Source organism: Sylvia atricapilla, chromosome 3 (genome assembly GCF_009819655.1).
Source record: "Sylvia atricapilla isolate bSylAtr1 chromosome 3, bSylAtr1.pri, whole genome shotgun sequence".
Classification (NCBI taxonomy): Eukaryota; Metazoa; Chordata; class Aves; order Passeriformes; family Sylviidae; genus Sylvia; species Sylvia atricapilla.
The window spans coordinates 96,174,973-96,201,576 of NC_089142.1; the positions used below are offsets into that span (position 1 = coordinate 96,174,973).

Consider the following 26,604-nt stretch of genomic DNA (forward strand, 5'->3'; position numbering starts at 1 on the left):
AAGCACCTCCTGCCCGCACAGTGCAAGTCAGGTGAGAGCTGCATCGAAGATTTCAAAGACTGAGGAAGGAGTTAATGAGTGGCCAACAGTAACAAGTGAAGTAATTTGCTCTATTAAAGAAAGAGGGGATTTTATGCCGTACGTGCCAGTTATACAGAGAGAGACAGACACCATGGCAACAAGCTTCTCAGGCAGGAGCAGGGCACTACTTTAAGATGAACCATCACTGGGGACATCATTAGTGGTGGAGAAACTTCAAAACCTTTGGAATTTGGGTTCCTTTTGCACCCAGAATCTCACCTGCTTTTATGGAATTTGAATCTCCGGTCTATAAGCTTAGCCTAGGATAACAATAGCAGGCTGGGATGTTGGATGCATCCTGAATAACATGGAAAGGAAGAATGTGCCTACAGTATCTCGATGCTTCCAGGCCTGCCTGGTTGTCTGAACTGTATGGAAAGGAAGAATGAAAACATACCATTGAGTTAGGTTCAGCAGGATTGTCTGAAATAAAGATTGAAAAGGAATTTGTAAAGGACTGTTCCTTCTGTGCTTACTCATAATCCATGGATCTGGTCATTAGCTTGCTCTGATGAAGAGATCCCCCGTAAATCTCCCACTCTGGGACGATGAACCAGTGACAGATAATTGCACATACGAGGCTGATTCTTTTTATTCTCCTAGGTCATAGGCAGAATCTCAAATACCTGTGGTACCTGTTCTGTCCACAATGCAGATGCTTACTCTGGTGCAAAGCTGGAGTCAGATGCTGATGGGGTAGGATTTATACCCATGGGAAGTTCCTCTGTAGGCAACCACGAAGCAATTAGTGCACAAGGCATTTGGAACTCTGAATGTGGTCTAATGTGAATCTCATTTTACCAGAGCAATGTACAGAGTTCAAGTTTCCAGTTCACCAGCCTGCTGTGCAGAGGAAAACATTTCTATGGGCAAGCGGAGAGAGAAAAGAAAGATCTGAAGAGCTGTGGCAGAGTTTCTGTGGGAGTCTCTTTAGCCCTGCCATAACTATAAAGTGCTGAGAATGCCACACAGCACAATTTTCATTGTGACATGATCACAAATTCATGAACCTTTGTGAATTGCCTGCATTGTAATTCCCCATGACTGAGCTACTCAAATCTAAGGAGAGCTGCAGCCCTTCACAGCTCCAAAAATGAAGCACAGCCAACATGCAGAGTGTAAGAGTGAAGAGAGTCCAGATGCCCAAGCCTTGGCTCAGCTCACCATGCCCCACTGCTTCCACAGGAGCTGCTGCAGGCATTTTAGTCAAAAGCTATTTTAGCCCCATCAGGACTAACTAGGAGAACTGATGAGCACAGACATTTGCCCAGCTTGCAGCACAGGGAAGGAAAATCAGGTGGACATTAATCATCCTTTTGCAGACACTACAAGTGAAAAGGAGAAGCACGTTCAATCCCATGAAAAGGCTTATTTTTGAGCAGTTGTTCTCTAAGACCTGATAGCCAAGTGCTGTTCTCAAAGAACAGATGAAAGAAGAGGTGGCTCCTCTGGAGCTGCCTGCTTTCCAAAGATAAAGGAAGATGGAGTGCAGCACTCTGCCCATTCTGTACAGGAGGGTGAGAGCCATTGAGATAACTGTGAGAATTATTGTGATGGGGGCATCAGGCTTGCTGTAAAAGGAGAAGAAGTGGGAGCATGCAATGGATTTCTGCATATGTTTGAGTTTTCCCAATCCTGTGGAGAGAGGCCTCTCTGACCATAATTGGAACGAGCTCATGAATAGCGCGTGTGAGCAGAAAGCAAATCCGAAGCTGCAAGCAGCCAGCTCACCCTGCTGCATGGTTAGCAAGGAGACGTGTTGCATATGCAAGATGTAGGGCAGGAAAGGACACGATCATCCTACTGAACAGGCAGAGCATTCACCAGAATTTTCTGGTGGTTTTGGAGTGCTCAGTTTGCCCCAGGTAGCTCTGCCTTCCAGGCAAGTCTGTTGTTGGTCAGCAGGCAAATATCTGCCAGGAGACACTGGTGGCAACCTGTGACAGCTGCACACAGGTCATGGCCAGTGATATGTGCAGAGAGACAGTGGGGAAAGCTTGTGGTTCCTACTCCAGCTCTTTTTATCCTGCAACCCATAGCAAATATTTATTTCTCTTTTACTGGTAGAGAACATCAATTAGATAGGCAGAGTTGTGCACTGACACAGGTCATGCATCCCTTTTAGTCAGACAGCTGTGGCCAGCAGCAAGAAGAAATGCCGGGAGATGTGAGGCGTGGGGTTTGTCACAAGGCATTCTGTGTTCAGAGAGGGGAACCAAACAACTGCTTTCTTCCTGCTCAAAGAAAGAGCTTAGGAACCAGCAGGTGTGGAGAAAGGCCTCTCTCAAACACAGCACTGAAGAGAAGGAGGGGACAGAGTCTTGGCCCCACATCTGCCTTGAGGACACAGATCTCAGCCTGAACTCCTTCTGCTCCTGGGGAGAGGTGTCAGACATGTCACTGATCGCAACATGCATGGTCTTGTCAGATCATTACTGCTAGTTCCAGAAATATTTTCTGAATACTAATATTGGGTGATGGACTATCTCGCCTGCATTGCGATGGTATTACTCTTTAGAATACTATGAAATTTAATGTAGGGAGGAGCTTTTTTAAGAGGAGAAATGTTTTACAAGGTCTTAAGAAAGTGTCTCATTGTGAGCCAGTGCAAAGTTTAAGACAGTTGAAGCCAGCTAGCTTCAGTTTCTTCTTTAAGTCACAATCCACATTAGGACATCCCCTGCATTTCAGGCTCCTGGACCCCCTACATGTGCATTTTTTCTTTCTTGCCTTCATGAGCTTCTGAGCTCCGGTCACTCATTAAACTAAAGCTCCAAATCCCATCTTTGGGCATGCATATGGAAAGCATTCACAGGAGAAGATCTCAGCTGAAATAACTGCAGAATATTGCATCTAACCTTTCATTCTCTCTCCTCCTCCTGAAGGATTGAGCCGAGACTTGTGGAGGAGTGCCACCACATTTTCCTGATTCCCAGTTAATCCTTGGGGCTGTGTCTGTGCCCAAATCCTCTGTGCTCCCAGCAGCTCAGCATCTGCCTCCGAGCTCCTCACCCCCAGCTTCTGCAGACACTTGGCACAGCCAAAGCAGACAATTGTCTGCAAAGGGAGGTTGCCAGGGCAGCAACATAAATTTTGCCCACACTCTTGAGCACGGAGCAAAACATATGCTGGATTTTGCAGCAATGGAGGTCCCTTCCAGGATTTTGAACACTGCTGAACTTTTCTGCACAGTCAGAAGTCAAACCATAGCCACCTGGGTCCATCCGTGCTAAGTCAAAATTGATGAGATTTCAGCATGGCACGGAGCAATACTCTTTGGGCAGGAAAAGTGAAGGAGGTCAGTCCTGGATTTATTTGTTTGTTTCTTTGTTTAAGAATTAATTTATTTTATAACTGACAGTAGATAATTTTTATTGGCTTAAAGTAACTTGCCAGGAATCAAAACAAGTTTCTCTTTCTGTTTTTCACAAGGAGATGCCAGAGAAGAGGTTTCATGCTCAGAAGAGCCTCAGAGGTCTCTGCTGAATTGATTGACCGTGGTTCAAATCAGTGTGCAGCACAGCCACTGAGGGAGAAACAGAACAAGAAGTCAGTGCATCAGGAAGGTCTACAGGATGCCACTGGGGCACTCTTCCAGGCCTCTGGGAGAACAAGCTGGGAAGGGCTGGAGTTGCATTTTAATCTTTTATACATGTAGGATCCATCTGCTCTTGAACTTCAGGGAAATCTTCTGCCAGGATCAGCCTCAAACATTGCAAGTGGGGCCTCTTCCAAAGGAAGATGAGCTCTACAGGGCAAGCTGGAGAAAGCTTCAACTCTCAGCCTTGATAAACTCTAGGGTGGGAGTATGCAATGTACAATTTCAGCTAGATTTAACTAACTGTGACTGAGGGTCACAGGGCTCCTTAGCCATCCTCCCCTCAAGCCAGTCTTCAGCTGAGAGGACTAATTGGATAGACCTCTTGGGGCTCCTTCCAGCTGTTTCCTGAGATATATTTGTATTCTGCAAAGGGAAGGCTCAAACTGATTGCTTTTACAACAGCTTCAACAGGAAAAATTTGCATTAAAAACAATGTGGAAAAAAAAAAAGACCTGGCATCTTAAAAGGTTTCTTCTAATTCTGGCAGGTTGATCAGTACATTCTCTGCCAGAAAAGAAGAGTTCCCTGCTGTGTGTTTTCTAATGAATTGACCACTGCCCTCTAAAAAGAGATAGTGAAATGCACTGTGTAAGCACCTTCTCTATCAGCCTTGGGAGTTTTGAAGGTATCTTTACTTTTTTGCTCATACAAGGTAAAAGTTCATTCTGCTAATTCAGACAGGCCTTGTGGTCTGAAGAACATTTTCACATAAACAAACTTGCCCTTTGAATCACTACCATGTTTCTCTTATAATAGTGATTGAATCACTTATAATAGTGATTTTAAGTAAGTGTATTTTAGTGTGGTCTATGGATGCAGTTGGATCAGGTGATATTTTAATCTGACCAGCCTTACCTCAGGCAGAGAGATTTGGATGACTCCATTCTTGTCTTTGTCCAAGAGATGGAACAGTTCTGAAATGTAGAAGAGTGGGGGGAAAAAAAATAGATATATACCACAGAGTTTGGCATGTAGAGAATCTATGTCTGACAAAATGTAAGGGTCTGGCTTTTTGCCATGTTCTACTGGAAATCTAGGCTGGTTCTGTAAGATAATATTACAGCTGCTCTACTTTCTTCTTACAAATAATTTCTAAGCTGCTTCATGGGGTGGAATAGATCTATAGCAGCAAAATGGGAGTTGGCAGCAGGACAACTATAAAATCTGACGTGGTGGCATCTGGCATGATCTGGGGACAAACCTGTAAATCAGGTCTGAGTGAGGACTGCAAGTGATAAATGGCCCCATTTGTCAGAGCTGGGACAATGTGGGGGCCAGAGCAGTGACCACAAGTTGCTGATGGCTGTAAAGCACTAGAGAATGGTGTATTAAGGAAACATGTCCCTTACTCCCCACAGTCATTCAGACAGAAAGGCTTTTGTTATTTCTCTGCTGCTTTCTCCGACACAATTTCGCTGGCACCCTGACCTTTCCATGCAATTTGCTACATTCACAGCTAAAAGACACCAAGCACCTAAGGCAGCCCCAAAGCTTTCAGGAACTGCCCCTGGGCACTCACTGAAGAGGGTCTCCAGGCGGATCATGCAGGCCACAAAGCCGTCGAAGTCGATGGTCAGCTTGGTGCTGCAGGCGTAGCGGGCGACAACGCTGTGCTGCACCTCCTCGCTGAGCCTGAAACCTGAGGGCCAGGACAGCACAGCACTCACTGACACAGCAGGTCAAGTTGCTGCCTTGGATGTGACTTACTCATGTAGTGCTGCAGCTGCAGGTTGAAGGGCAGGACTATTCCACCCAGAAGGTCTGTTGGACTCCCACACCCACCTCTGTGGGTCCTTTCCAAAGCCCATTGTGCTGGGTGAAGAAAGGCATAGAAATCTCCCACAGCATTTTGTCAGACTGCATATTTCACATTGTTTCGCAGTATAACCAGTCCTATGTTCCCCAGATAAACCCCTAATTAGTGAGTCTTGGCACTGCAGCTGAATAGCAGTGATTGCAGCAGAGCCAATTGCTCACATAACACATTGGGCTCTATTCAGGCCCATATTCATGCTATTTCTGTCTCTGGATCATTCACACAAAATTCACTGAGCACAAGAAAAATCAAAAAGCAGTGCTCCTCTAGATGCCCCTTAGCTGGCAAGCTCTGCTCCAAAAGTGAACACATCAGAGAGGACATCATTGGGGCATGCCTTGATCAGGCTTGCACCTTCTCCAGAGGAGAGAAAGGTGGTGGGAGGAAATGAAGGAAAAAGAGGGTTTGGGCATACCTCTGAAAGAGGACTGTTAGATTAGGAAATAATGAGGCCAAAAATAGAGCAAGCAATAATCAGATGGATAAGCAATGGTCACAGCATGGACAAAAGTGCCAGTGGTTCATAATGCTGAACAGAGGACGGGGTTTGATGTATGAAACAGCAAAAGGATTGCAGTGTGTCACTGTCAGGAAGGGAGGATGTCACTGGCAATGCTGTGATCTCGGTGACAGGAGAGAAGAAAAGCCATTAAAATGCTCTGCTGTTCTCCCAGTGTTTGGTGATCCTGCAGTGTCCCCAAGCAGCCCACTCACCTGCTTCTCTGAGGGCATTCCGCATCTCGTGGGAGTCAATGGTACCAGAGTAGTCACTGTCCACCTTCTTATAGATTGCCTGTGGAAAGGGGAAGGAGGGAATGGGAGAGGTCCCTCGAGTGTGTGTCCCTGCAGCTGTGCCATGGGCACGGGAGGCAGGCTGGGCTTGCACAGCTGGCTCACAGCAGCCATGCAGATGTGGTAACACAGGTCTCATCAGGGGCTACAAGCCACAGTGAACTACCCAGAGGGCTCCTCTAGGCTTTAACCTTGGTTTGCTGGCCCACCACGCAGCCCATGCCCTGCCATCCTCCCTGCTTGTGTGGTAATCAGCGCCAGGACAATCATTCCTACCTCTGCCATGTTCCCATTGTCACTGCTGTGCCTACTGATGGTTGGGACAGGGATTTGTACCACCACAGGCTCCTACTCTTTGAAACATTAATGAGCAAGGGAAACATTTCAAGCAGCTAGTGGCAAGCCAGGCAGAGTGGGAAACACATTCCCATGGGCTGGCAGCTTGCCTGCCTTCACATTACATGGTGGCAGACAGGCCAGTGAGGAAAATGTCCTATCATTTGGCAAACACTGCAACAGACCAAGTCCATCTTGTTTAATATTGCAGACAAGATGACAGATGCCTCCTACTGCCAGCAGGTTTATTATCCAGAATTAGAAGCCACCCAGACCTACAGCTAATACTGGATTTGGGTCTCATGGCTTGCTTTTCTCACAAGCCTTAGGACAGAGCTGGGCCTTCATGAACCCAACATTTCTTCATGGAACTCTAGGGCAGATGCTCAGTGATGAACAACATCGAGTATGGTGGCAGCAGGCTTGCCTGAAAGGGAGGTGGTTACACCAAGAAAGTCCAAATGTGACCTTCCTTTAGACCACTTCATTCTGGGTGAACTTCTTCGGATATTAAGTCCTCTACCAGAAAAAAACAATTCAGCAGCTCTATAAGATTTCAGAAATACAAAGGCAGTTTTTTGTAGATTCTAAAAATATGTTTCTTCTGTTTGCTTATGCTCAGCCAGCAATGTAACATATTGCAACAGCCGAGATATGTTCACATGAGCTTTAATAGAGCCGGCAGCAGAGAGAGCTTTCTTTGCCAATAATCAAAGAGAGTTAATCTGTCTTTCTGTAAGGTGTTGCAAATTATGGAGAATGATGGGGCCAAGGTGAAAGAGGATTTGCTTGTGCCCTGCTGAGTGAGAGGTTGTTTCAGAGCCCTAGGAACAAACTCGAGCCCTGAGAAGGAAGGCTTCCAATTATATCTGCCTGTGAGGGTTTAACCCTATCTCAGTTCTGGATCTGTACTTCAGCCCTGAGAGGGGAGGAAAGGGGATAGACTCAGAAATGTTGTTACCAAATAATTTTGAATTTTCATCCAAAGGGTCTTGAATTCTACAAGTCCCAAGGTGCCGGTGCCATCGGTCTGGGCCATGTTAAGGCATGGTTCAGAAATCAGGAATCCTTTATCCTTAACAAAACTGGAGAGCAATCAGTTCTGATAAAAACAAATCACTCATCACAGTGTCATCTTAATGCCAGTTTAGTTCTCATTTGTAATGCATCTCCATCTCCCACAGGCATGCCCACAGCTCCACATTTGCTTGGCTAAAGGCATGCCAAGAATTTCTAGGCTATCTTCACTCTCAAGGAATGATATACGGGATTGCTAAACATAAAAGCATGATTAAAAGCATTCACATTTTGTACACTTAACAGTAGATTAGAGTACTTAGGGGGAAAAGGGCCTGGCCTTGCAGCAGACAATCGTCAGAAACCAGAGGCAGGAGCTGCAGTGAAGAGTCAGTAGCAGTCTATAGAGTCCTCTCCCATGTCCTTCAGGGCCTTGAACATCCCTTCCAGTGGAAAATTATGCTGAAACAGGGATTTGGACACCATGATATTGTACTTACTGAGTTACCCCATTAAGCTTGGGAGCCTGTGGAGCATTGCCCTTGTAGGGCAATGTCACCTCTCCTTCTAGCAGCCAGTTATCCACAAGCTCTCCAGGGAATCCCTGCTGGCCTCAAGACGGCCATGCCATGACACCAACACCAGCAAGATCCATGGCAGCATGGCTCTTCACCCTCCCAGTGCAAAGGAGCACTGGGTAGAGGTGTTGACCTCTCCTTTTCCCTTGGCTACACAAACCTTATAAGCTCCCAAGTGTCCTCCCAGTTTTGCAGAAGGGAGGCAGGCACTGTCTGTCCTTGCTGCCTTCCCCCTGGGAGCCTGTCCTTGCTGCTGTGAGCTCGGGGCTCTGTAAGCAGGACCTGACTCAGAGACAGCAGCTGAGGATGGGCTCAAAACCTGCATCCTGCCAAGCATGCTGTGTGTGCACCTGGAACTGCACAGGTGCAGCCAGGCAGAAGGGGCCCTGCTTCTTCTCCCCACTATATTTAGGAAAAAGTTTAAGCAATGAGAGATGCAGTTAGAAAAGAAGCTATTGATTAAATGGTTCAGGTTTCTGCCACCATGAGCTGATAGAGATGCTTGGCTGATTTTTTTGCCCCCAGCCGTGTGCCTGGACAACTGAAGTGTAAACTTAGCCCAGCTTGTCAGGAAGTTTTGGAAAAGGGATCTAGAAACTTGAAGGTGATGAAATTACATTCAAAGGATACATCTAAAAGGCTGATCATCTCCCTGCAAGTGTTAATGTTGAATCCATCACTTTTCACATCCTTTCCTGTACAAAAATGAAATATAAAAGTCAAAGTCAGAACTAGTTTAAGACATATTTTTCTGCAGGCAATGTTAGAGATATCAACCACCTTAAAATCTTGGTAGCAAAGTAAATGCTCAGCCATTTCTTCCACTATGTCCTTTCAGCTGATTAATATGGCACAGGGGTTTTTTTGGGGTTTGTTTTGTTTTGTTTTGTTTTCTCCACAGTGAGAGGAGATGTTATTGGCTTCTATCCACAGAAGTCAACATTGCAGCAGCATAATAACACTGCCCATGGTGGTCCCCCCAGAAAAGTCCAGGGAATGCTGTGCCTCTGCAGAACATCTGCTAGCAGTATCTGGAAGGGAAGCAGCAGGCAGTATTTCCACCCCACTCCATATTTAGAGGCTCAACAAGCCCTGAGAAATTCAGCTGGGACCAGACACAAACTCAGTTTTTCATCACCCCTAGCTGACAGAGCTGGGTTTTGTTAGCACAGACCCCATTCTCAGCTCCATCCAAAGGGAAGTACATAATGTCACTTACTCTTTGCCAAAATCCTGTTTAGGATCCTTTGAAGTTCAGTTGCAGTCACTTCACAGTCCTGGACAGAAAACAAAACAAACTGTAGGTGTTAACACAAAAATTATTTGAAACAAGCTTTACTGATTTGCTGTCAGACATCCAGAGACTATTTTCTTTCCAAATCTAAGGCATGTAAACCCTTATTTTTTTTCTAACCCTTTACATTTACCCTCAAATATCAGAGGGAGATGTTCAATCATATTTCCTAGACATTCAACCTAATAAAAAGGAAATAAGTGGTTTGTTAGGTGCTACAGTGACATGACCAGTTAAATGGCAACTTTTTAAAAGGTTTGACTGAATAAAACAGTTCAGGAAAACACTCGAGGTTTCCATGGCTTGTGGAAACTACAACCAAACAATTCTAAAATTGTCCTCTCAAAACTCAGAAACGTCTTCCTAAAAAGACGTTTTCCCTCTCCAGTAGCAGTGGCCACCTGTTCATTAAGAGGAAATCTGACATGACAGCCACAGGCTAATGCAGTGGGGCTTTGTAGATACTGTTTTTAAAATACATTAAGTAGAGAAAAAGCCCAGCCAACAGTTTTCCAGTTCCTGGGGCTAAACAGAAAGGAAGGAATTGGCCAGCCAAGCAATTGTCAGAATTATACGATAACTCCACAGGTAATTTATTTCACCCTGGGATAATATTTTCACAGTCCTTGCTCCTATCGTCCTTATTTTCAAAGTTATTCCCTGCCTTGCATTATCGAGGGGGAAAAAAATAATCACATTTTTCACCAATAAGAGGAACAATGTAGAAAATCTTCTCTATTGTAAAAGAAACAGAACTGAAGCTGTGAGTTAATAAAAAGGGAGAAATACTTGGTTTTTTGAACAGTCAGTAAAAGGAATTGGCAAGTCAAATATTTGTATAATCATAACAGAGAGGTCTCGGTCTTTTTTGTTCACTTTAATCCACTTACCTCTCCAGAGAGCTTTTGGAATAGAGTCTTGAACTCATCATCTATATCTTTGTTATCAACATGAGGCTAGAGGAAAAGGATGGCAAAGAGAGTGGTTAACAAGATGGCTCTAGAAAGCAAGCTGTGGATATTGTAAAGGTGCTGGACAGGGGCTTATTTACAGCAACAGAAAATGAGCATGTGCTCCGCAGTAATGGCAAAACAGAGGCACTGCTTAAGTCACAACCAGCCAGGGGCCGGCTTAGCTTGAAAGCAAATACTTCCTAAGGCTGATAAGAAAGTTTTCTTCTGTTACCAAGATAGTTTTAGAAAATAGTGAAAATATTGCTGCAGTTGGCCAGAGCAATCCAGCAGCTCCTTGGAAGCCTTTTGCAGCTTCTCCCAGGCTTCAGAAAGATTACTTGTTTCTATGGAAATGTGCCCCCTCCACCTTCTCCCACCCATGCTGGAGGTAAGGACAATTGAATGTCTTCCAGCTCAGTCTACAGGGGTGAAGTTACTGTGCCACATGGCCCAGGTACATGAAAATGAATGTGAAACTAAGACATGGATATATGTAAAAAATCCTCATGAGCAAAAAATATTTCTCCTCAGCACAAAAATATTCTGTAATCCCAGCTCAACTGAGAAATAAAAATCTTGCCCCTTTTACTTCCACATTATGAAGAAAACTATGCCCAGTGAGGGCATCTAACCTCATATGGCTTTGCAGACACCTCATCACCCATCATCCTAAGGAAAAAAAAAGAAAAAAAAAAATTAAACAATCAGAAATTATGAGTCTACTTTGAAGTTTTACCGTTAAAATAATTAGGGAAAAAACCCCAACCTGTTTAACCATAAGGTGTTAACAAATGAACAGAACAAGCCCTCAAGTTTCTGGCTTCCTGTGCTCTGCATGCCACCTCTGCCTGCCCCAACTCTTGGAAGATATTCCCAAGGGACATGCAGCCTTGCTGTTCTCGTCTTCCATCCAGACCCCTGGTTTTTGATCCAATGGATACTATTGATACGACCCTTTTAAAACTGTCACATCATCATCATAGTCTCAAACCCTATGGGAAGTTCTCCTTCACAGAGCTGGGGGATCTTGTTCCCAGCTGAGTGCTAAGTGCACACCTCTAAAGAGCCATCTGAAGATGATGATTATGAAGAACCATCTGCCATGGATTTGTGACCACTATGGTAGACTGTGGAAAAGATGGGTTGTGGAAACAGGCCTATTTTGCTGGTTAAGCCAAAAGACCAAGCCCAGGGTATGGGTGCAACATGTGACCTTCCCCTTTGCATGAAGAAGGGCATGGTTTCAGGGAAGGTACTCACTGTGATTTAGCCCGCTTCTCAGCAAAAACCCTCAGGCAGAACTCCCCATTCTTGTAGGGCTCAAAGGTGGAGGGCACAATGAGGTACTGTCCCCGGGGCAGTGTCATGCGGCTGGAGACCTCGCGCAGGTTCACGTAGGGGTCGGTCCGGGCTGCTGGCTGGTGCCTTGCAAAGAAAGCACGGCCTGCCTGCACATCTGTGCTGCTTTCCAGCTGTGGAGAATGCGGTTTTTGTTAGAAACCCTCTGGCAGTTCCCTGGTAAGACAGGCACCCGATTTCAATTTCAGCGCTTCAAAGCCATCTCAAGCGTTTCTTTGTGTAAAATAATAAATCCGTGAGGGATGGCACAAAAGAAAACCACCAGGGTTCTGTCATGGGAAACAGGCAGATGATTAGAAGGGGCAAGAATCTTCCTCTATAAAGGCTATCTTTTCACATGCCTTTTTACACTTGGTACCATAAAATGAATAAAAGTATCATAATGTGTGGTCATATCTGATCAAATTACTACTCTGTAAATTTTCCATGCAATGAGCATTTTTTGCTTTCATAGGCAGCTTGTGGACAAATTTAATTTTCAGAATGTTTTTAGCAATTTATGGGTGGAAAAAAATCTTCTAATTGAATAGGAACTGTAGTCTCTGATTTCTTTAAATAGACAGAAAAGAGTAGTAAACAGAACAAAGCAGTAGTCACAAGGGTGAGAGTTTTGGGGCCACATTAGGTAATTTACTCAACTTCTATTAGTAATACTAAGGATATTCATTTAGATTTTGTAGAAAACAGTACCTCACTTTTTCTTAATACCAATATACTCTTTAGGAAGTGAAACATCGCACAGTTCATAAAATAAAACACTGACATAAGAAGGAACAGTAGTGTAAGAACAACATCCCTGCTATAAAACTCCTGTTCATGACTTTTGCTCCACAAAGATGTCTTTCAAAAAGTATGATTCAATGACACACAAAAAATGCTGTGTGGTTGATGCAGGATGGGAAGCACCATTTAGGATTAAGGTTTCTTTCTGTCTAAGACCAGAGCACACAAAAATCCTACCAAGCATTGTATAATCATTCAGGTCTTCTGTTGTGAACTGTAGAAAAATATGTGGGTTTTCCCTCTTTTGTTCTGAGGTAAGATTGAATTTTTTATTTATTCAACAGCCCCATCCTTTCCCCTTGCTCAATATTAAGCTAAGTGGGACTGCAAAGGTTAAGAAGACAGATCCATATCTTCCCCAATATATAAAGTTCATTTTCCACTTGCATTTGCAAGGCTGCAAAAAGAACACAGTTAATTGCTACATGGCCACACATTCATTTACTGAGAGAGGAAAAGGGCTGAAAAGCCAAGGAAAAATTGGCAGTACAAGCTGCTGGACCTCAGTAATGAGTATAGGCTATTCCTACTGCCAGACACCCCTGGGGTCTCTTTCTCCAGCAATGAAAAGTCTCTTTGCCTCAGTATTGACATCTGGGGGCATTAGGGAAGGTTGAGCAGGGCTTGTTCATTACCAGGAGCCCTAGGTCAGAACTGTAAAAGGAATGGATCCACAGAGCTTGGCATTTCTTCTAAACAATATTAGGTACATTTTCTCAGTTTCTCAGAGAGTGCAAGATCCTGTCCTGCCTTCGCCTGAACTAAACAGACAAATTCTGACCTCAGTTGTACAAACCTCCTGGAAGCCAAATTTCAACAAGTATAAATGAGATCAAGACTGGTACTCAGACATTTGTAATAAATCCTTGTGCCCCAGTCCCTTGAATATGATTATTCAGAACTTGAGATATTGGTCCAGTGATTCAAGGGCAAAGGTCCCCAGAAGAGATATCATTAGTAGGGAAGAATCATCGTGGCAGCTAAATTCTCCAGTGCAAGAGGAGGTGCCCATGTGGAGGCTGGAATTCTTCAGCAGAAACTACATACCTCCTGAGGAATCTGGAAGGAAGGGAAAGAGACAATATTAAAGTGCTGCCATATACCCACACCTGCCAGAAGGGGAAAAAATTCAGATAAAGCCTCCTTCAGACACTTTTTGAAAAAAAAAAAAAAAAAATCATTTACAACCACATATAATAGTATCAGATACACATGAAATTCTGTTTTTTCCTAGAGCTGTTCCAAAGGAAAAACTGAATATTCATCTAGAGAAATCTATGGCATATTGAATTACTTTTTCCCTGATGTGGTGTTGTGAATTATACTGTTGGTTGGGAAAGTTTGAATAAGCCTTTAAACACTCAGTCAGGAAAGTCAAGAAGTTAGTCCTATCTTGCTAACCAAAACCAAAACCTTTTGCTAACCAAAGCCAAAGAGAATGTCCTCCCAAAAAAGTCCCAAAAAAGCTTTTAAAAGCATCGCCCACACAACATTTCTGGAGCATGAGTGGCCCCTTGAGACCTCAGGTGTTGATGCCTATACCCAGCACACTGGAAGGGCAGGAGCTGGGTGATGGACACACAGTTGTTGTCAGCAGGCAGCTCCATGACTTACAAAAGCTCTGCAGGGCAGGTAGACAGACTTAAACACACACCTTTTCACCTTCTCCTGCAGAGAGGTCTGCTTTAGGTCATCATCTCTGCAGCCCCAGCTGGAGCTCCCCAGCCACAGCATCAGTTGTGATGAAGTAAGTCCACTATGGTGCATGATCCAAGGAGCTGGGATCATAGCTAGGTGCCTACATGAGATGACTCAGCAGCCAGGGTTTTCCCAAAAATTAACATCTTAAAAGCCACTTAAGTGAGTTAAGAGTCACCAAGTCCAGCCTACTGTGGGTAAGGCTGCAGAGGACACAGATGGGATGGAATAGATGTAAAGCACAAGAAGTTCTCCAGTGTTGTACCCAATGATGGGAGCAGACAGACATCCACAATGCACAAATTTGGGATGCTGATAGGTGAGGGTGCCTGGTGCTACAGAGAAGGCAGTTCACAAATGTGCTCAGTGAGAGCCATGTGTGTGTGCAGGCACTTGGGCACTAGGGAAAACCTCCCATAATTTCGAGCCATCCCACACAAGATCTATTAGCAAAAGCCAGCCATTCCCATCTGCTCCACCTGTGCTGGCTAATGATCTTCACCCAGTGGAGTCTATACAACATTTAATTGCTTTTCTTCACATATGATATTGGTAATTATGATACTGATTGGAAATTTTACATTTGCTTCTCTCCCCTCACACCACAGAAATTAGAGGATACACTCTAGGTTTTTTCCTTACATTATATTTTTAGCAACATTGGGAAAACCAAGGAAAACAAAACCTCAGATTTACTGAACCAGAACAGTAGCATATGGCAGACAATGGATCAAAAAAGGTTAGAAATACACGGGACAAATAATAACAACAACAAAAAAAAGTGACTACCGAGGACTAATGATAGGCTGTAATCAGAAACACTTATCTGGAATTGCCAGGCACCCCAAGCGTGCCCCTATTCAGATTTCATAAAAGAAGATTCTCAATGAGACTGTTACTAAATTACTGGCTCAATAATTCACACTGCCATCCTGTTGAAGTGGAAAAAAACTGAGCCTCAATTTATCTGAGTCTTCCCATATTATGGGGGTCAGGAAGAAATGAGAGAAGTAATTGAGTCATTTTGCGAAATCCAGATCTCATTGAAGTGCAGCGCTGAATGCCAAGATGTAGCACGCTGCTAATTTTTTCCAGCTTAACAGGACAAGGAATCAAGCCTTTAAAATCAGGAACAAACTTTACCTGATAGAGTGAATAACCAATACTAAGCAGACCTTCTCCCATTCTCTTCTGCCTCCTGCGGTTCTTCTGCATCAAGCCCACCAGAATCGTACAGCACGGCTCATTCAAACCCCCCGCGTGGTCATCATCTGCTTCATCCAGCCGGATTCTAAACTGGGGATTGGTCCAGTATGTTGCTAGGAATTCCCAACAGGAGACAAGAAGGAGGAGGCTTTGCTGTCATTGCAGCCAAGACGGCTGTCACTAGACCTACAGAGAGTATCTCCCTGGAAGGACTTCTGCCTGGAATTTTTTCAGTTCTTTCCATTGAGTTGTGTGGGTTTATGTTTTCACAGCTATGCTGATCATCATGGGAAATCAAAGCACCAGGGTATTTCCTGGGACTAATGACCAACAGGGAGGAGCTGATACTGTTAATTCCAGCCAGTCATTTATCTCCAGGAAATGTCCTTGGCTGAGGCTGTTATTGTTGCAAGAGGACAAAATGCCAGACAGCCTCCCCAGAGATCTAACCCGAAAATGAATTGGAAATAACAGTGCCACTGAACTGTGACACTTTCCTGGCCTACCCAACCCTTGAGAGGATTACTCCAGCCAGTAGCAAAAGCCATGTAAGCAGGAAAAGCAGACAGAAAGAAAAAAAAAAATAAATATAGCCACAAATTAACTGCTTGGTGGGCTGGTAATCCCCCACGAAGAAGTAAGTGTGAATTAGATCTTCATTTAAACTCCCAGGCTCTTGCTTACTTCTAAACCTCCAAGCTCTTTTTTTCCCCTCCAGTTCACAAACAGTTTTTGAATGTTTTATTTCGGATTTCACCAAAGGCCTGTTTGGTTGGGTCCTTACCTTGGTAGTTCTGGCAGCCCCCAGCAGATGAACCCCGTCTCCACTGTCCATTGAACAGCGTCAGGTCCCATTTGTTGACCTTGTTGCTCGTCAGTGTGTCAGGAGTCAAATTGCAGATCTCAAGGCGGCTGAACTGCCTTTGGAAATCTGAAAACGCCATCCTGGCACACGAAGAGACCAGGTTAGTCCATCAGCCTGCAGCAGATGAGGTGGCTGCAGCTGGACACCTCTCCCAATGGGGCAGCAAACTGTGGTCTAGCAGAGCTGTCCAAAGCTGCGTTTAATTGAATTCTGAAACTTGGAACTGGTTTTTGGGAAACAAAATTGCCCACTGCCTGAATGAGCTGTATCTTCTGGAGACAGCCTCTGTCAATGGTTGTTACACATTATGGGCTCAGTCAAAGCATTTTCTGTCATCCCCAGCTGTGGGCAATCCCTCATGCTTCATAAACAAATTCACTGGAACTGGTGAAACAATATGTGCAAGGAGATCCCATTTAAAGGGAGTAAGAGTTGGCCCTTGGGAAAGCATCACTCTGTAGGAAAACAGTCTCGGTTTGGTGTTTTGCTTCAGTCCCATCATTGATGTTTGTTTTTACCATTCCTGGTAGGTTTGCATGAGTGACAGACCTTGATTGCCTCACGCTGGAAGCAGAGGTCTGCTCTGATTTCCTAGTGCCTGATGGCCCATGCAGCTGATTGCACTGGAGGACGGTGGCCGTTTATCTTTCCAGGCTAGGACAGAGTGACATCCGCTCAGCACTGATCCATATATAATCAGATCAGGGTTAGGACAGGCTTTCTATTAGGTCTGAGTAAACAGACTCTTCCCAAGCTGGTAATCTGAACTTTTTCATTAGTGGGTAGCATTTAAGCAAAAAAACAAACCTCAAAATGTAGAGCAGCTGAGGTTCATTCTTGCCACCTCATTAATTTTATTACCATCTGGTCTCTATATTTTGGATAAGTGCCGAGTTATGCAAGCTCTAATAAAAGGTAATATTTGAATAGGAAGGCAGATAAATAAGAGGCTAACAAAGCATGCATTATTAACCCCCTTGGTGCTGGCAGTTTTTCTCCATCCAATTGAAAGGATTGCTTAAGGCACATAAAATATCCAAAAGAATAAGCTAAATGAACAATTCTCACCAAAACTCTCCATCATCTACTTGCTTATCCAGAGCCTGCTTTTGTTTGGGATCAACATAATTCCACTCAGGAGCACTGCAGACAAAGCACAGAAGCACACTCTTCAGCTGTGGCATTTTATTCTACAGGGAGATCTGAGTTAGATCCTATCTTGAGCTGATAAAGGAGTATATATTTCTTCAACAAATAGACCCTGTGCCCCTCCAAATGACAGAGCACACCCTGCAACCTGACTGTGCTGGGCTGGAATTAGACTGCAACAGTATTTGCAACAAATAGGCCTTGAATTGAATCTCCCCTGCCAGGTGCCAGAAGGTACAAACAGACTGGCTGGATTAGGAAATTCACAGCCTGAAAGTCAGTCACAGCTTCTGCATTTTAAGATATATTGAGATGCCTGATATCCTCCCCAGAGAAATGATATAACCTCCATTGTTGGGTGTAATGAAAGAACAGAAAGCAAGAAGGTGAAATCAGAAAATGTACCGCAGAAAACAGCACTGCTCCCTTTCTGATTTCTGCCATTCTGATATCAATGTGCTCAGGATTCTGCTCTGATCTGCTCCCATGTGACAATGCAGTGCTGCACCTGCCTCAGCAAGGTTGTCCCATGGTAAAACAGGTGTGACAAAACCAGGATATGGCATGTGTGTGTGGGCCTGAGGCACCTTACCGTGGGGCTGAGCAAAGCAGCTCTGATAAAAGTAAAATTAATTGTAAGGTTATTTCTATCCTTAATTATGATACATCAGCATCCAGGCTGCAGTCAGTCAGGACAGGAAAGTGACATTTCAAAGTGCTGCATGAAAAAATATACTGTGGCCCAAATGACAGTAAAATTTATGCCATTCTAAACATAAAAATAAAAGTGGTGTTGTCACTACCAGGCTCCCAAGATTCCAAGATATTTGAAGCCCAGACAGTTTCTAAGCCCAGAGAGATTTTGAAACTTTTGTGTCCTTACCTTAGCCAGCATCCCCACTTTTTCAAGATTCTCAAATAGGTACCAAATTCTGGTGTGATTTAGAGCTGAGCAACCTCAGAGACAAAGCAGAGGTATAATGGTTTATCCCTGCTTTAACTCCCAGGAATAGGACTGGTTTGTATATTTTACTTATAAAAGTAAATGAAGATCCATTGGTAGGATCAATTTGAGAAAAACTGTCTTGCAAAATGACATGGATAAGGCTTGCATTGGGCTGCTCAGAGTTAAACCAAGGGCTGTTGCCTCTGATGAGAAAGCTCCGCCTGAGGCAGGTATTAATGCCTGCTGGAAGGGATGGATCAATATCCAACCTTGGTAATAAATTAATAGTGTTTTATTCCAACTGATTTAGTATCTCTCCTAAATGTGCTTTGTGATTGGATTAACTGCATTGTCCCAATTTAATTTTTAATAGATTCCAAAATACACCAAAGAGAGAGAAGCAGGGGCATATAAAAACCTACTTATCACTCCAAGATCCAGTCCATTCTACTTCACCCCAGGGATTCCTAAGCCTCACTAGTTTCTCTGGCCGTCCTCGGTAATATACCTAAAAGATCCACAACAAACAGAGCCTGAGCACTCCCATTATTCCAATCATCAGAGGGCAATTGTTTTTCAGATAGGATAAAACATGATTTTTACTTGAGTGATGCAGTCCATTACAATTTGCAATAGTTAAAAGACACCTAGATGCCTTCCACCCTTATTTTACATTATCTTGTGCCACCAAGTGAGCCATTAGCTGCAGCACTCACTATTTTATATAATGACAGCAACCTGCAAGGAAAATCATCAGCTACAAACCAGCAGAATATCTACATCTTCAAAAGAAGAAAACATTGTACAACACAGCAAGGTTGGAAGGAGGTTATCTGGCATGGACATCTGTGTAATGATTCCAGTTTCAGAAGCACAGGAATACCTGGGGCACACTCTGAAGATGAGACTCACAGTAAAAGAGGCTTTTACTCTTTTCCCATCAGCTCTGACTGGGAAAGTGCTCGCTCCCACATCACATAACATAAACGTGTGGGGAATGGCTGCCTCTTCTACTGCTCCTCCCTTCTGTACCCTGAGGTTTGAGTAACAGCTTGGCCCGCCTTTACACTTTGTACCTCAGCCTGTTGGTACCATGCAAATGGCAGACTGTACAGTGTGCTTCACACCACTACCTGTACAGAGATTCTGACCTGGCTGAGTACTACAGGTACCTCCTTTTTCTGTATGAATGTGTAAAATTAGAAACATTTTTCTGGTGGGTCACTGAAAGACATCAGAAAGCTGAAGGCACTGCAGTGTTGCAACCCCAACCTGGCTGGCATGATGGCCCCAGAGAGGCTGGCTTACCTCCTCTGCTCCAGTGATAGAGTATGCATGTCCTTTTACCAGCTTCAGACTTGTGATTGCTTCTATTTCAGATGTAGCAGTTATCTGGAGCAATAAAAGTATGCACATTTATGATTATATATTGTGTATGAACTGAGCTTTCATAAGCAAATTAATATGGGGGAAGATATCCAAAGTGGTGTGCACAGTGAATACAAATATTCTCGATGCAAAGTATATTAAATGAAGGTGAGATCCACAGCAAAAGCTGCAGTTTCATGCCCCTTAATATGCAATCCAAGAACAGAAAAATTCAAGAGCATGCTATGAAATCTAAATCCAGTTCCCAGCTGAGGTGACAGACCCAGTCACTTGCAAAGACATGTTCACATGAACTTAGCTCTAGCCTGTCTCAGTCGAGATCCAGTATACCAAAATTGGTACTCTATATGCCACAATGAAAACAAGAAAATGAAACAGGATGTGAAAGGTGTGACGTTTCCAAGACATGTTCAAACATCATCTGTAATTTGAGAGTGTTTGTATTACAGGTGTCAATAGTTTTTAGGACTGGAAAACAAAGCCAGAATCAGACTGCAGGCTACAACAAAGTGTCTCAGAGAATTTGTCTTTGGCAGTTGGGAGTCTGGAGCTGAAATTACACAAAATTTGAATGAAAAAAGATATTCAGAGGGTGGAGCTCCAGAAGACCAGTTGATTGTTCACAGCTCTGAGTTTTATCACATGGTGTCATGTAAATAGGGAGACATGGTGAGCATTGGTTATTTAGAACTTTGCTCAAATTTTCTTATACTAAAATCAATAAAGCTCTCACATTAATTTAACTTGCTCTTATATCAGACCTTCCTATATCTTACACTGTTCTGGGCTTTGGTGACAGTGTGAGCCAGAGCCCTGAGAAGAGGAGCAAGGAGAGTAAAGCTTTGTCAGCCTCTTACATCGATGGAGCAGCCAAGCAGTGACCCAGCTCTCAGGGCCTTCTGGATGATTTGGTACAGGTTTGAAGGAGCCCTCCGCAGCTCATAGGACTCAGAGATGCCTCCAGCGAAATCCTCAAAGCCCTCCACAGTGGAGCCTCCTGCTAGAGCTTCATAAGAGCCATTCAGCCTGGGGGAGAAACAATGAGATCTACAAAAGGGTCCATCTCCACCTGAAGGAAGGGTTTATCATTTAGGGTCTCTCAATTTGGTTGGTCATCAGTGTGACCTGGGGCAAGAAAACTCAAGCCCCTTGAAATACAGTTGGTGACTCCTTTTATGGACCATGGGGGGCTGTTAACACTGGGTGTGAGGGAGGCTGGAGGGAGGCTGCCTTAGAATGAGGTGTGTTGTGACTGACACCTGTGGCCTGGGCCACCAACAGGGGCACAGCCAGGGGCACAGCTCCTGTTCCCATACTTGGCATAGGCCTTCTCCAGCAGCGCGCTCCAGAACTCGTTGCCTTCCTCCGAGTGCACGAAGAGCAACTTCCCGTTCCTGGTGGGCAGCCTGTCGTCCACCACCACGTCCACCCACTCCCCATACTGCCAGAACTGAGGGAAAGAAAAAAGGAAAAGATGATGGAGGCTGGTGTGCCCATAATTGCTACACGCTGCCATCCTCCTACCCCTTCACCTGTCACCACTTCCCCGTGCATAAGCCACTGTAGGGTTCACTCCTATCCTGGATTCCTCTCCTTTGTAACTCCTCCCAGCTCTGTGGACCATGCATCAGGCTTCTTAATGCTATATTAAATTTTGCTGATAGGAAATATTAACAGCATCTTGTTGTACACAGCATCAGAACCACTGTCTGAACATGTAAATTGAGTTTACACAGTGGACAGCCCAGGAAGCCAGCATAAGGGTAGGATACTCTGAACTAGCTCAAGGCTCAAACCTTAAGGAGGAAAAAAATAAAAACCAATATGCCTGTAAAAATGCCTGTAAGGAGAGGTCATCCAGAGGGGAAGCACTCAATAGTGCTAGTCCTTTCTGAAAATACGGGGAAATGTGTGAAACACTAAGTTAGTGCTAAATTTTGGCCTCAAAGCTAGAAATGTTTACTCCAGGATTTGCTGCATTCCTGAAAGGAAAGATAATTCACACCATAACACTCAAAGGTGAGCTGATGGAAGGGCTGGATATGGGTTCTAAAACTTCTGTCCACATCAGAACAGCTCCTTTAGCAGGGCAAATCCACACTGCTCCCACCTGAGCCTAACCTCCAGCCAAAGCATGTTGGCTAAATCCCAACACTCTGGCTCCACAGGCAAGGAAATAAAGGCAAAGGGAGGGAAAGGGAGGAAGGAGAAGGAACCACACCAGCTTGAATTCCCTCTCAATAGCTGGCAGCAACAGAGCTTGGTTTGGGCTCATGCAGCCTGATGGTTCAGCTCAGTTTGCAAAATCTGTATAACTCCCCAGAGCCCCATCAGCTGTCAGACAGCAGAACCTCACCAGTGAGCAGGTCTCATTTAATATTATTTAATTCTGTTCTTATTTTCCTTGTCTCTCTCCCATCAATTTCACATACACACTGTAACTATTGATTATTTCACATGTTCCAAACAACAACAAAAACAGCCACCACAACAAAGCTGCTTCTAGTTAAATACTATAATTTTCCTTTTTTATTCTCAATCCCCTGATCATATGGGTACCTGGAAATGAAAGATTCCAGCATAGTCCTCCTGGAAACTCTGAGCCTTGGGAACAACACGGAACAGAATATCTGGATTCAAAGTGAGAGATGCAATGGCAGCTAGGAGCCAGCAATCACCTAAAAACACACATTACAAGGCAGAAAAGTTCATTAATAACTCCATTAAGTCATGCTCTCACTTGGACTAAAATGCCAGCGGTAATACCTATGCCAAACTCAGTCTTGGTTCAGCAATCCATTCTTGTTCTGTTATTTCTCTCTTTTGCTCATTTTCCTCTCACCCAAGCCACACAGGTATCCTGGGGCCTCTGAGGCTGACCACAGCAGTAATTTCAATGGTCCAATCTGTGCTTTGATTTTGTAATGAAGCTGTGAAAACAAGCTGCTTTACCTAAACTTGTTAATACCCTCAGGAGAGCAAGAACAGGGCCAGAAGAAGGCATTTGAGGTATGTGGGTTGCAAAGTGTGGCTGGGCAGGACAGAGTTAATGTGACACTTTAAGTAGATTCAAGCTGCCACATCTGGGGCAGACAAGGGCTTAGGAGATGTCCAGGAGAGGGCAAAAGCTGTGGGTTGATAGAAGAATGGTGGGACTTCCATTCCTATCTTTTGGAGAAGATTTAATGGATAAAAGAAACATTTGTGGTCCTATTCCTCCTCAGCCCTTTCTTTGAAGGTCTGAACTTGAACTTAGAGCTATTGCCAGAGATTTGCCCAGCAGTCTAATGGAAGCTGAAGTCTCCTGAGACTGTGAGTAGGTGAGTCTTTTCTTTGGCCAATTCCTTTCTCTGGAAAAGCTGGACTTGCCCAGCCCTCCCTGGAGGCTGTGTGCCTTGCAGCTGGAGCTGTTTGCTGGGTTGGTTACCAGTTTATTGAGGATTGGAGGCTGGGTAAGCAGAAGCCTCTGTCACACCAAAGGTGGTGCCCCGGGAAAAGCAGTGAGTCGTGGTGTTTGCACTGCAAACAGCAGGAGGAACTTCTGTGATTCTGTTTTATTCCTGAGGTGTGCAGAAAGCCTAGCAAAACAAAACTGCTGTGAGGGTACTAACATTTTCCTGGTTCCCTGAGGATTATCTGCGCCAAGACAGTTCCTTTGGCGGGTGCATATTCTGCAGAAGGAACTGGCATCGCTGCTCTTGCTTCAGAGGAAATAAGCGAATTGAGAAATCAAGGAAAGGGTTTAATCTGCAGCAAGATTGAACATCCTAGAGCAGCAGTTAACTTTTTATATTGACTTGGGATTTATGATTCAATGCCATGGCGATTACAAGTGTAAGAGTAGGATGAAGAGCCTTGCTGAGGTGCTCTCTGCTGCCTGTACCCCACGGGGATGTACCCGGGTGGCTCCTATGGGCTGCTCTGAGAAACCTCTGTAAAGGAGCGTCCCTGGTGTGATGTCCCTCTGTAAACTTCTGTAAAGGAATGTCCCTGGTGTGATGATCTGTAGCTGCCTGAGCTGGCTGATCACACCATGGGTCCCAACCCATGACGTGCAATATGATATCAATATGATATCAATATGATATCAATATGATATCATGCCACCTGTTGGGGCAATTCAGGCCTTTCTAAAGAGGAGGGAAAATCCATTCTTGGTATGTGGGGGGCTGCTTCAGCCTTCCCCCAGGATTCTCTGCCTTATCTTGGCTGCCACATTCAGAAAAGAGCATTTAAGCTGGAAGGGGGCAGACAAATGGTTGGATTGCCTGCTTTTTCCCCGTGCACCTGCATTTTTTATGAGGAGAGGTTAAAAAAATTTGTCCTGCTCATCCTATACAAGTGAAGTTTGAAGAGGAAGTGTGAGGCAGGTTAAATGCTACTTTGCAGAAAAGCTGTTTGAAGCAAGAGCTCTTAGTTGAAAGATAGTATTTTCTTTGCACAGAAGGAGATAAAATAAAAGGATTGTGACATTTAAGGTGGAAATATGGAAAAGTTGATGCCCTGCATATAGAAAAGAAAGTCCAGAAGCCTCAGACTATAGAACATCTATGAGCATAAACCTTCTCAAGGAGGGATCAACTCGCTGGCCTGGAAGTTTCCTCCCAGCCTTAGGTGCTTATGTATAAAATAGGTAAAATTATAAGAGAACAAGGTGTGGGAAAAAAGGCTTTAAGAACATTCCCTCCCAAGGAAATTTGGATGCCAAGAAAAAAATGAGACTGAGAACACTTGGATCTGCTTCGTAGCTATTTCTTTGAGGCTTTCCTTGGTACAGCGTATGCCTTAAGCTGTTATAATTTCTGCTTTCCTTGAAGAGGTAGAAATAATGGTGATAAGTCTGGGGAATGGATTTTCAGAGGGGGAAGATGAAAAGCCATATCAAGCCAGAACTGAAATCCTCCTTTTTCTGATGCTCTGGCTGCCCCTGGCATGCTGTGAAGTGCAAAAGATTATTGCAGAGAAGGTGGCAAGGTGGGTGTCCCCAGTGTTCCTGTTGTGTCCCTCCAACCTGTGAGACCAGAGAAGGCCTGCAGCAGTGACTAATTGATGCTCTCCCAATGTGCAACATCTGAATGGTGTCCCCTAAAATCCTGGCCAGGATTTTAAAGCCAGTGAGTGAGAAAATACTCCAAGCTTTGCTGAGGATGGTGTATGTTGGATGAACAACTAGGCAGCAGATTTGGTGAAATGAGGGGGGTTTCCTTAAATATGTTGTTTACTTCCCACCTCAGAACTAAACAATTACAGAATCTCAGACCAGAGGATGCCAAATGCAGCGTGAAATCCTTTCAGGTGCCTTTCTTACAGCATGAATTAACTTCTTAGAGCTCGGGAGAGTGAGCAATGTGGGTGCTGCTGCCTCTCTCCAACACACCAGTGCAGTCTGACCTCCCAGGGAAGCATTTCAGTGCATGCCTGCCCAAAACACACCTGGGAAGAATTATGTTGGAAGAATTGCAGTGTTGAACTTGGCCCTAAAAGCAGCCATGCCTCCCTTGAGCACTGCAGAGTCCTTTCTCCAAACCTTACTTCCTGGGGCCCAATATCTTTGACTAAACTTGTGCCAACCAAAAGGAACCAGCTGGGAATTGCTTGCTTAGCAGTAACTTGATAAAAATGGAAGTGTGTCTGAATGTAGGTGGTTTGGGGGCATCTTTGTATAGCAGAGATGCACGATGTTTAGGCTCCTGTGATACTTTCAGAGGATGTAGGAATCTGTCCATATCAAGGAGTTTCCATCACAAGGCCCAAACTGTGCAGTTGGCCTCTTACCTTCTTGTGCAGCATAATGGGACCCTGCCCTATTAATAAGCCTTCTCAACCCTACTGGGTAATATATGACCAGTTCTAAAAGAGTACAAACTGATCCTTCCTGTTCCCTTTCTCAAAGTTCAACATCATTTTGCCAGCAGCAAGTTTCGGAGTTTAGTTTGTGGTTGTGCCCACAGGACAGCACAAGAGCACAACCTCCCCAGAAAGGCACCTCATGTAGGACCCTCAAACTTGTTCTGGTTCTGCTGCAGGTTCTAAGTAATCTTTCACACTGTGAGGAAAATATTTTAGTCCATTCTTAAAAAGGGAATTTTTTTGAGGGAGAGAAAAAGAGGCCAACTGACCAATTAATTAGAATGTATTTCAAATAGGCTCATAGTCAAAAAAATGATGATATCAAAAAACATTTCTGCTCACCATATGGGTTTAAAGTTGCAGCATTTCAGCTTATAAAAATAACTATTTTTTTAAAAAATCCTTCTCAATACTGGCCCTGAAAGGCTAAATCACTTATGGACATATATCACTGCTTCTGTTCAGTTTCATATTCCATGAACAAAAGTTCCAGACAATTGCCAATTACAGTGTTTACTGCTGCTGCTGAACATCCTGTAAAGAAGCCAGCTTGATTTTGGGATCTGAAGTAATTTGAAATGGTAATAAAGTGAAATTTGGGGAGTTTAACTTTTTGTTTTTAAATTTAGCCAATCCTGACCTTGAGTTTGTGGTAGAAAGGGTAAACATGAAGCCTAGCTGTGCCTTTCTCCTCTATGTGTGTGTATATATATGTATATATATATATACCTACATGTGTGATCTTGGAGAATTATTTTGACTGTGAGTGCACTTGAAATAGAATCCCTTGCTGCTCACAGATGCCCTGAGTTGGCTCATGTTCTCAGGGCTGCCCAGGCAGCTGCTGGTTTACAGAGATAATCAAATTGCTGCAGCGAATAAGGAATCCTT

The 26,604-nt window shown here is 44.1% G+C and overlaps 1 protein-coding gene across 2 annotated transcripts in view; it reads right to left on the bottom strand.

Moving 5' to 3' along the window:
* Nucleotides 1-3,428: 3,428 nt before the first annotated feature.
* The window catches only part of LOC136359550 (calpain-8-like), a 29,449-nt gene continuing 6,273 nt past the window's right edge, over nt 3,429-26,604 (bottom strand). The window contains exons 3-21 of one of the 2 annotated variants that reach the window (XM_066316275.1): nt 22,423-22,541; nt 21,180-21,313; nt 20,721-20,889; nt 19,783-19,866; nt 18,897-18,982; nt 17,448-17,522; nt 16,299-16,459; nt 15,452-15,627; nt 13,658-13,669; nt 11,729-11,940; nt 11,101-11,137; nt 10,406-10,471; nt 9,441-9,498; nt 8,852-8,916; nt 7,588-7,656; nt 6,213-6,291; nt 5,202-5,321; nt 4,538-4,596; nt 3,429-3,607 (exon numbers count right to left, since the gene is read on the bottom strand). In XM_066316275.1, the coding sequence (XP_066172372.1) occupies nt 3,584-3,607; nt 4,538-4,596; nt 5,202-5,321; nt 6,213-6,291; nt 7,588-7,656; nt 8,852-8,916; nt 9,441-9,498; nt 10,406-10,471; nt 11,101-11,137; nt 11,729-11,940; nt 13,658-13,669; nt 15,452-15,627; nt 16,299-16,459; nt 17,448-17,522; nt 18,897-18,982; nt 19,783-19,866; nt 20,721-20,889; nt 21,180-21,313; nt 22,423-22,541 (1,805 nt within the window). In that variant the 3' untranslated portion in view covers nt 3,429-3,583. Of the gene's footprint in view, nt 3,608-3,903; nt 4,046-4,537; nt 4,597-5,201; nt 5,322-6,212; nt 6,292-7,587; nt 7,657-8,851; nt 8,917-9,440; nt 9,499-10,405; nt 10,472-11,100; nt 11,138-11,728; nt 11,941-13,657; nt 13,670-15,451; nt 15,628-16,298; nt 16,460-17,447; nt 17,523-18,896; nt 18,983-19,782; nt 19,867-20,720; nt 20,890-21,179; nt 21,314-22,422; nt 22,542-26,604 lie in introns of those variants that run through there. The other variant, XM_066316274.1, reaches the window with a different exon arrangement.